This window comes from Canis aureus, chromosome 13 (assembly GCF_053574225.1).
Source record: "Canis aureus isolate CA01 chromosome 13, VMU_Caureus_v.1.0, whole genome shotgun sequence".
Lineage (NCBI taxonomy): Eukaryota > Metazoa > Chordata > Mammalia > Carnivora > Canidae > Canis > Canis aureus.
In genome coordinates, this window is record NC_135623.1 from 20,418,110 (window position 1) to 20,428,270 (window position 10,161).

Below are 10,161 nucleotides of genomic sequence, written 5' to 3' on the forward strand. Positions count from 1 at the left end.
AAAACAAAACAAAAAAAACAAAACAAACAACCAAAAAAACACATAAGACTAGGGGATCCCTGGGTGGCTCAGCGGTTTAGTGCTTGCCTTTGGCCCAGGGCATGATCCTGGAGTCCCGGGATGAGTCCCACATCGGGCTCCCTACATGGAGCTGCCTTCTCCCTCTATCTACATCTCTGCCTCTCTCTCTGTGTGTCTCTCATGAATAAAGTCTTTAAAAAAATAAAAATTAAAAATTAAACCCATAAGACTAAATAAAAATCGCTAAGGAAGTAAATGAAGATGAAAATAGGGGGCAGCCCCGGTGGTGCAGCAGTTTAGCACCGCCTGCAGCCCGAGGTGTGATCCTGGAGACCTGGGATCGAGTCCCGTGTCAGGCTCTCTGCATGGAGCCTGCTTCTCCCTCTGCCTGTGTCTCTGCCTCTCTCGCTCTGTGTCTCTATGAATAAATAAATAAAACCTTTAAAAAAATAAAAAATAAAAATGAATAAAAAGAAAATAAGTCTAAGAATAGCCTGGAGACCTGAGGAAGCATCAGCAAAGTAAATTAAAAAGGAATATTTAGTGAGGTAGAAGGAAAACTAGGACGATAAAATGCCCTGAAAGCTAAGATAAAATGTTTCAAGGAATTGGGAATGCTCAACTGGTCAAGTCTCACTTGCTGGTAGGGCAGATGAGATGAAGACTGAGAATTTGTTTACTAGATGTCACAACATGGAAGTCATTAGCGAGCTTTCTCAGGACAGTGTCAGAGGAGTGGTGGGACAAAAGCATCATTGGAGTACATTAAGAGAGGTTGGGAAGAAAACTTACAAAGAGTAAGCATAAACAAGTCTTACAAGGATATTTCTGTGAAAGGAAGGAGAGAATGGGGCAGTAGCTGGAGAGAGACAAGTAGGGACAAAAATGTTTTTTTGTTTTGTTTTAAATATGAGAGAAATAACATTATATTTGTATGCAGATGGAATGATTCAGTAGAGAGAGAAATACTGATAATGCAGGAGAAAGAGGAGAGAATTTTTGAAGTATTTTTGAATGGTTAAGCCTGGAAATGAGGGATCGATCTTTGCCAGAAATATAACAATAGGAGAGAAGCCAAAAATATAAGGACACAAATACAGTTTAAATAGATAGAGGTGAACTTCTTGTAGAAGTTCTCTCCAGATGGCTTAGTGAGAAGGCTAAGACTTTATCTTAGTGGAAGGCCATCAGCTGAGAGTGAAGATGGAGGAATAAGTGTTGGATAATTGAGTGGAATAGAAAGAGAAGGTGTGAAATGATTTTCTAGGACAGAGTCAGCAAACCACGGCCTGGGACCAAATTCAATCCATTATCTGCTTTTAGAAGGCCCATGAGTTCTATATCTTTAAATGGTTGGAGGAGGAGAAGCAGAACTAAAGAAGAAGAATATTTCATGGCCTGTGTAGTGTTCAAAATTCAAGTTTCAATGTCTATAAATAAAGTTTTATTGGAACACAGCCATGCTTATTATTTACATATTATCTAAGGCTCTTTTAGGTCCACACCAGAGTTAACAAGTTGCAACAGAGACTACAGGGTTAGTAGAACCTAAAATATTTACTGTCCCTACAGAAAGTGTTTTCAACATGTCATCTAGGAAAATGGGAGAATGGCTATCTGGGTATAGGTGCAGAGAGGTGGGGGCTAAGATTTGGGTTTAACTGGGGTTATGGTTCAGTGAGTGGCCTAATGAAGTGAGTTGGGACCAGAAAATTAAAGGTGAGTGCAGAAGAATGCTGATAATTCCCAACCATGGAATGCAAGCTGGATAAATAGGAAAGTGAAAACATAAGGAAGGTTAGGGACCAGAAGAATTGTGAGTCCTAGGGGAGTTAAAGGATTTTTGAAGTTGTGAGTGAGCTTAAAAGATAGGAAATAGCTAGGGTGCCTGGATGGCTCCATTTGACTCTTTATCTCAGCTCAGGTCACTCATGATTTCAGGGTTGTGAATTCAAGCCCCAACTTTATTAATTAATTAATTAATTAATTAATTAATTTTTTAGAAAGATAGGAAATAAATAGACCAAGTATAGCTGTTTCAAATTGAGATTTGGAGGGATATAGTTACGAGTAATGACAAGGTTTAGGATTGGCCCAGAGGAAGGAGGGAGTAACACAGAAACTTTATTTTCTGATCTTCAGCAAAACCCAGCATCTAACTGTAATGAAAGTGGACTCTGGAGGTCACAGAAGGCCCTTCTGCTCTGGCATTTTTACCACCTTACTCTAGTGGTCTCAAACTGCTGCACAGGCCTCATCAATGTGAAAATTTGCTTCCTGGCCTTATAATATCGGACAACATACCAAACAACATACATTTGCCTTATAAAAATTAATTTGACTGTGAGTTTCTTCATTCTTAGAATAAATTCTAACTAGATATGTTAGAATTTATTGCAGGGGTACATGATTCAGAGATGGGAAACGTAGAAATGTAATTAATATATGATTCCTTGCTACTCATGCATGAATTTACACTTTGGCATAGTACTTCCAAATACACTAAAGCAAATGAATAGAAATATATAGAAACTAGAGGTTTCTTTTGAACTAATAACTTTAATGCTGAAATTTAGGAGAATATTTGAAAACCTTATGTGGTTCCACCTCTGTGTCAGTAGATGATTTCATTGGAATGCAGTCAGTGCTCAGAGTGCTAGGATGCTCTTGCAGGAGGTGTCCGTACCCCATAAAGAGGAAGAAGAGAGATTGTAAAGATGACACCTGGGCTGAATCTCAAAGACGAGCAGGAGTTTAGCCGGATAAAGAAAGGGAGGGGAAGAAGAATGTTCCAGACAGAGGGAATAGCAGAAGTACATGTTAAGAGACATAAAATGACTTGAGATATTCTAAACAGTTTTGTATCACTAATGTATTAAAAAGGTGGTTTGGTGGGTTATGTTTAGAGGTTTGGCTTTATCCTGAGGACATGAAAGGGTTTTGAACAGGAAGTGACCTAGAAAGAGTTGGACTTCAAAGCCATTAACCTTAATTGTTTGCTTCCTAAATGTTTTTTAGTTTTAGCCTGGTAAGTGTGAACATTTAGAAGACATTTGCAGGGCAGCCCAGGTGGCTCAGAGGTTTAACACTGCCTTCAGCCCAGGGCCTGATCCTGGAGACCCGGGATCGAGTCCCACATCAGGCTCCCTGAATAGAGCCCGCTTCTCCCTCTACCTCTCTCTCTCTCTCTCTCTCTCTCTCTCCCTCCCCCTCTCCCCATGTCTCTCATGAATAAATAAATAAAATCTTTAAAAAAAAAAAATAGAAGACATTTGCAATAGTGTGAGCGAGAGAGAGTGGAGACCTGAATTAGAGTAGTAAGAACGATAGAGAATGACCCCAGAAATATACAGGGAGTAAAATGGGCAGGACTTGGTAAGATGATAGTGATCTATGAAGATTGAAAAAAAAAGGGAGGAATCAGGGTTGTTAGTATACCTCCTTACTGAGCAGCATAGGAATTAATATATTCATCTTCTCAGGTCCTAGAAAGGGTGGAAACTACTGCTTCATGTTGAGAACTAAGTTGGGGGAAGGGGGCTTACCATAACCCTCTATGAGAGACAAATACACATGTCTCCCTACCCACTATACTAGTGGTCTTTAGACTAGTGGTCAGAACCCTTTATCCAAATAAAATCCTTTTTTAAAAAATTTTATTTATTTGAGAGAAAGAGAACATCAGAGTGGGGAGGTAGAGGGAGGGAGAGAGGGAAAGAATCTCAGAAGAGGAAAAGAGTGTGCTCATGTGGGGCTCAGTCTCATAACCCTGAGATCATGACTTGAGCCCAAATCAAGAGAAACAATCAACTGAGCCACCTGGGCACCCCCAAATAAGATCTTATTATGTGAATCCTCTGCTATAACAGCTGAAACAGTGCTGAGGGACCTGAAGCACCTCCACAGAGCCCCTAGAACTCTGCAGTTTGAACAGCACTGTTCTATAATGAATACAGCTGAAACTACCCCTACCTCCACTATCCTGGAGCCTCAAATTAAAGTTGATTGTCAGAGGCCCCTACAGTTCATGGGCCCAGCAAGCAGTGGTATCCACTCCAATGATGGCAGTACACTTGCTCTTGAGCCATGTTAGAGTATAGGAAAGGTAAAATTGATAGAGTTATCGCCCTTGATCAATCTTAATTATTTTGCCCCACCAGAAGGAGTATCAAGATGAAGTAGAGGGAGTACCAGTCTAGGAATCCATAGGTCTGCCACTTGCTAGCCATATGACCTTGGGCCCAGCCCTGAACCTCATCTCCTTTGGTTTCCTGGCCTATTAAATGAAGACTGGGTGATCTCTGAGGCCCCTTCTAGGTCTAAAATTCTATTAATTTGAAATAGCCAGCATTTTGGAAAAAGGCTTTTGATTGAAAATCCAGTTTCAGAGATGAGTCTTTGCCTGTAAGAAATGACCTGAAAGCCCTCTGGGAGATAGTGGAAGTAAAGCAGCCAATGATATTTATAAATCTGTTTTCATCATTCTATGGCTAGACATAGCATACTTTTGATAGTTTTAGTGGGAATTTTCCAGTATCTTTTGGGGTTGGGTTTTGGCCATATGAACACAGTGATAATGAACAAGTGCCTCTGACCAGCTAGGACTAGTGAAATGTATAGGAAGCAAAAGTCATAGTAACTTGAGGTTTCTTTTGTAAGGTTTTGAGACACCCCTCTGTTACACAGAGTGCACCATTTCTCTGTCACTGTGGACCCTTCTATTTCCTGGAGCTTCGCTGGTAGAGTAGTTAGAAGTAGCTGCATAGCAAATTACTCCTAAACTTAGTGGCTTAAAACAAAAAAACACATTACCTCCCAGTTTATGTGGGTCAGGAATTTGAGAGCAGCATAGCTAGGTGGCTCTGGTGTAGAGTCTCTCATGAAGTTGCTGCCAAGATGTTGGCTCAAGGGCAGCCCAGGTGGCTCAGCGGTTTAGCGCCGCCTTCAGCTCAGGGCCTGATCCTGGAGACCCGGGATTGAGTCCCATGTCAGGCTCCCTGCATGGAGCCTGCTTCTCCCTCTGCCTGTGTCTCTGCCTCTCTCTCTCTCTCTCTCTCTCTCTCTCTCTCTCTGTCTCTCATGAATAAATAAATAAAATCTTTAAAAATAAAAAAAGACATTGGCTTAAGCCATAGTCCTCTGAAAAAGGTTGATTGGGCTCATGGATCCACTTTCAACCCCACTCTCATGGCTATTGGCAGGAAGCCTCATTTCCTTGCCACATCAGCTTCTTTGTAGGTCTTCTTGAATGTCCTCATAACTTTGGCAGCTGACTTTCCCCAGAGCAAGTAATTGAAGAGAGATAGCAAAATACAAGCTACAGTGTCTTTTGTGACTTAGTAGCAAAAGTCATTCTCCCATCATTTCACCATGGTCCATCTGGAAGAAGGAAGTAAGTACAGCCTACATTCAAGGAAAAGGAAACTAGCTTTCCTCAAAGAGAGAAGTTTCACAGACTTTATGGGCAAATTGTAGAACTACAGAGCTGGCTTTAGCACTAGTTTTCTGCCTGAGGTAGTATCAGGAACAGGTTTTATTCAAGAGTATGTCTGGTTAGTCAAGAGCTTAGTACTGACTCACAAACTACTTCTAGAAGCTGAGTACCTATTGCTCTCCCTCCCCCTCTCCTTGAACATATACTTACCAGTTATTAAGAAACTACATGAAGAGAGAAATTTCAGACATATGTGTTCCTTTATTCAGCAGACATTGACTAGATGTGACCATGTGCAGGGATGTAAAGCAAGCACATACTTGGAGGAATTTATCCTAGGGAGGACAGACAAAAAGGCAAAAGAGAAAGAAAAGGACAGATACAATATAGTATGATACACACTATGGTAGAGGCCAGCGTGGGGTAATTTGAGTGCATTTGGTAAGGTGCCCAGGACTTGGATGTCAGGGAGTCAGAGGAGCTTCTGGAAGCAGTGACTCCTGGGTAAGGCCCCTCCACTTGCCGCAAGACTCAGACCCAGAGCTTTATGGCCCTGCGCAGGGAATGACCTATTTTTTTTCCTTACAGAATGTTGCTGAGGCACAGTGCATTGCCAACCAAGTTCAGCTCTTCTATGCCACTGATCGGAAGGAAACCTACGGCTTAGTGGAGACTTTTAACTTCAGACCGAATGAATTCAAATATATGTCGGTCATCGCTGAATTGGAGCAAAGTGGACTTGGAGCAGAACTGAAATGTGCCCAGAACCAGGATAAGACTTAGAGCTGTAAGGGTTGGCTTACAGAGTCTGCTTAGCCCTGGATAGCTTTCTAAAGCCCACCCGCCCCCTTGAGCTTTTGGGAGCTTAGCAGCTATAAGGAGCAGTCTCTGATGGGTTGCCCTGTGTGCTTACAAGAAGTAATCATGGAGGTGAGCCCTATTACTTGATATTCAGGAGTGAAGGTACCCAAACATTCTGATAATTATCTCCCAGCATACTTAAGCTTTCCTTTTTAAGTGTTTGAGGCCATAACCAGAGAGCTAAGGATCCACAGGATGGCGACTTGACTTTACACAGTGTAGTAGTGCTATGTATCCTTTTGACCACACAGCTCCCAAATGTTCAGTTCCTCGTATTTATAAACTTGTAACAGGATAGTAAGCTTGAAGGCCTGCTGTAGTTAGATGTGGGCTTTGCATACTCTTCCTGTTTGCCTCTTGACTGGCCAAAATACCCTGTTTAGACTCTAGGTCAGCCAGATATTGCCATCGGAATTGAGACTTCATCTAGATGTCCCCAGAGTCTGGCTTGGAAGGTCAGTAGATTTCAGGTATAGTTAAACATGCAAGTACAGTGCCTGCATACTTTTAAACCATAGTTCATTATGCCTCACCCTCTAACTCTGCCTATTAGAAGCTATGTATTTGGAGGAGGTGGATCAGTGCAATGTAAATGGATCACAACTTTTTTAAGGAGAGGATCCATCCCAATTTGCATGTTTGGTTTTATTTCATTTGTTTTAAACAACTCTAAGCCATGCCAGTATTATGTGAAAAAGTAGGTAGAAGCAAATGTTCTCAGATTGGGTGTGGGAAAAATGTAGCAATAAAATAAAGTCTGGCTTAGGGTCTTTTTACACTAAACAGTGAAATCTAACCTATGTGCTGCCCTTAGTGCCAGTGCACATCAGTGAACTGATTAGAACTCATCTTTGGACTCAGCAATTGGTTAAAATGCCGAAAATAAGAAAAAGGTTAGTTCTTCATTGCTGAATACTCACTTTTGGTTTGTAGTGTCACTGCTGTGGTTCCAAGTTCAGTGATAGAAAAGGGCAGTGGTTACAACTAGCCTTCTGAATCTGAGGTCCCTGGAGCCCCCCAGTATTTTTGTCAACCCCCATTTCTATGCCTTTCCTTTTCTTGATCTGATGTGCTCCACTTTGCTGCTCCTGTCCAAGGTCTGCTTGTGTTGGCACTGAATTGGTAAGTGGGAAGGTAACCAATAGTTGCAGTTTGTGTGTTTGTGTATTTTCTTTATTATGGAAGATTATTTATAGGTTGGGCCTGTCCCCAAGCTCTTTAAATGGGATTGGACCTCCCATTACTTTCTGGGCTGTGTCTATTTTGTTGCACTTCTGAGTCTGTGTGTAGAATGAGATAGTGTTTATCTATCTAGCCTTTCACAGTTTCTTTAAAGGTTGGACTGTTTCCTAATGAAAATTCTGGACCTGCCTCTGGTTCTGACAGGTCCTTTTTAAAGAAACTTCGGTCTGGATATTTTGAGTCCCAGGAATCTTTGACATCAGGTGGAGTTGCTTTCATGGGTATACGCTTATTTTTGCTTTTCTCTCCAGATGGACCCAGTTCTTGGTCATAGTACATTTTTATAATACCTCCACCAGAGGGTGAGAAGATGATGGGAGAAGAAATAAGAATTGGCCTTTCCTTCCTCCCAGCTTTGCCCTAAATCCCCACTTGCCAGAGAGGGATGTACACATGGACAGTTACATTGGACATGATCAAAATGCCATCTGGATGTTCTTTATATTTACCCGGTGCAATTTCACAGAGAACTGAAAGAAAATTGTAATAATCAGTAAAATTGTACCCTGGTGCAACATGGTGTTATAGAAAGTAGACAAGCTTTAGAGTTAAATGAATCTAGATTCAGATGTCACTGTTGAGATTCATTAACTCTATGATGTTGAACTTAACATCTGATTGTTTCTCCCCTGATTGTTTACTTAAACCCTCTGATTGTTTCTCCCCTCCATCTGTAAAATGTGGATAATAATAATAATAATAGCTACCTCATAGGATTATTGTGAGAATTAAATAGGCTTATACATAGACTATGGTAGAGCTTAATTAATAAATGTCAACACCCTTCCTTTTTTCTAATTCCCCTCCTCTCATTAAAGACCAACACAAATTAGCATTTCAGACATACAGATCATTCTTCATTCCTGTCTAAAGAGCAGACTTTATCTCACAAGTTCTCAAACTTTAAGTTGCTATAGAATTACTTATAGAGCGCTTTAAAAATGCAGATTCTCAGGTCTCCAAACCTGCTGGATCATAATCTTTTCAGGTGGTGCTGGGAATTTGCATTTAATATGTGCTCCAGATGATCTGAACATGGGTCAATCACTAGTCACACTTTGCGAACCATTGCCTTATCTGTTCTTGAAGGAAAAAACACCATTAGATCATTCTTTCCTATGGACAAATAACCTTAGGATTGATTCCATTGCTCTTGCCTCCCTTAGTGGTCTCTGTTTACAGTATAATTATGTATGTATGTATCTTCTTTCCCCACTAGACTGTGAGCTCCTTGAGGGACAGGGTTTATCTTCATTCCCAGTGCCAAGGAAATGGCCTGGACATAGAAGATACTCAGTTGTTTGTTGAATAAATAAATGACGTGGATTTTAGCCAAAACATTATCTTGTATATGTACCTATATTTAAATACTCTGAATTTAAGAGAATCTCTCAACATGCGTAGATTAGAGCTTACTAAGTCGTAATATTTGCAAACCAAAATGCCAGCTATACACAATCTTGTATCTTTCCAGTCCACTGGCATGACCTTGGCAGGCTGTCGGCTCAGGGCAAGTCAGCAGTCACTCACAAAGCACTTACTCCAACCACCCCACGTTAGGTGCTGACACAGCAAGATGAGGAAGATGATCCCCTGCTCTCGAGGTCTGTTCTGGCCACTGCTTATGTGTCTCTTCCCTCGGACCTCACATCTAGCACCTGGTCATAGTTTACCTTGTCTTGTTCTCAGGATGTTTATGCTGCTGCTTCTTTCCTCAAACAGTTTGGAAGCAGGAACTTCATGTTTTGGGTATTTTTGCACTCTCTGTAATATCGACCTTTAGTTCAGTCTTGGAGAAGAGGTATAAATGCCCACCCCCAGTCATTTGGTTTAGCATTAATTTAGCATTCATTCATATTTGTTGAGCGCCTATTTTATTCCAAGCACAGTTGTAGGAAACGGGAATACAGCAATGAATAGGACAAATAAGGCCCCTGTTTTCATGGAGCTTATGTCCTTGTGGAGAAAACAAATGAATAAGCCAATAAGATTGTTTGAAGTACTACAGAGCCATGAAAATAAAATAGTGTGCTAGAATGTGGGGTGGAGACAATAACTTAGTAGTCAGGAGAGCCATCTCTGCAGAGGCGAGATGATACATGAGGAAAAGTGCCAGGTAGAGCAAACTGCGAGTGCTGAGGCCTTTGAAGCAGGGCCAGCTGAACACGCGTGTTTCCAGGTACAGATTTAAAGGTTTATTCCTTGCCCTCGAGGAGCTCACAGCTCAGCCAGCAAAACACTGATGTGAATAATTATAGTGTAAGGCACACTGACCAGTGCCATCTCAGAAGAGGGGCAAGGAGGGCTCAGGAACGCTGCCGGGTATTTTGGGGAGGCACATTCTTGCCAGACCATGGCACCCGCCCCCTTCCATGAAGTGCGTATGTTTTTTTTTTTTAACAGGATAATTATGTATTTATTTTTAAAGATTTTATTTATTTATTTTTAAATATTTTATTTATTTATTTATGAGAGAGAGAGAGGCAGAGACAAAGGACAAAGGGAGAAGCAGGCTCCATGCAGGGAGCCTGGCCTGGGACTCGATCCCGGGTCTCCAGGATCACACCCTGGACTGAAGGCGGCGCTAAACCGCTGAGCCACCT

General features: G+C 41.4%; 1 protein-coding gene across 5 annotated transcripts in view; it reads left to right on the top strand.

The window, feature by feature from the left end:
* The window catches only part of ATPAF1 (ATP synthase mitochondrial F1 complex assembly factor 1), a 30,831-nt gene extending 21,935 nt beyond the window's left edge, over nt 1-8,896 (top strand). For 4 of the 5 annotated variants that reach the window (XM_077845078.1, XM_077845075.1, XM_077845077.1 and 1 more), the window contains one exon: nt 6,044-8,896. In XM_077845078.1, coding sequence (XP_077701204.1) covers nt 6,044-6,238 — 195 coding nt within the window. In that variant the 3' untranslated portion in view covers nt 6,239-8,896. Of the gene's footprint in view, nt 1-2,163; nt 2,353-6,043 lie in introns of those variants that run through there. The other variant, XM_077845076.1, reaches the window with a different exon arrangement.
* The last annotated feature ends 1,265 nt before the right edge of the window (nt 8,897-10,161 follow it).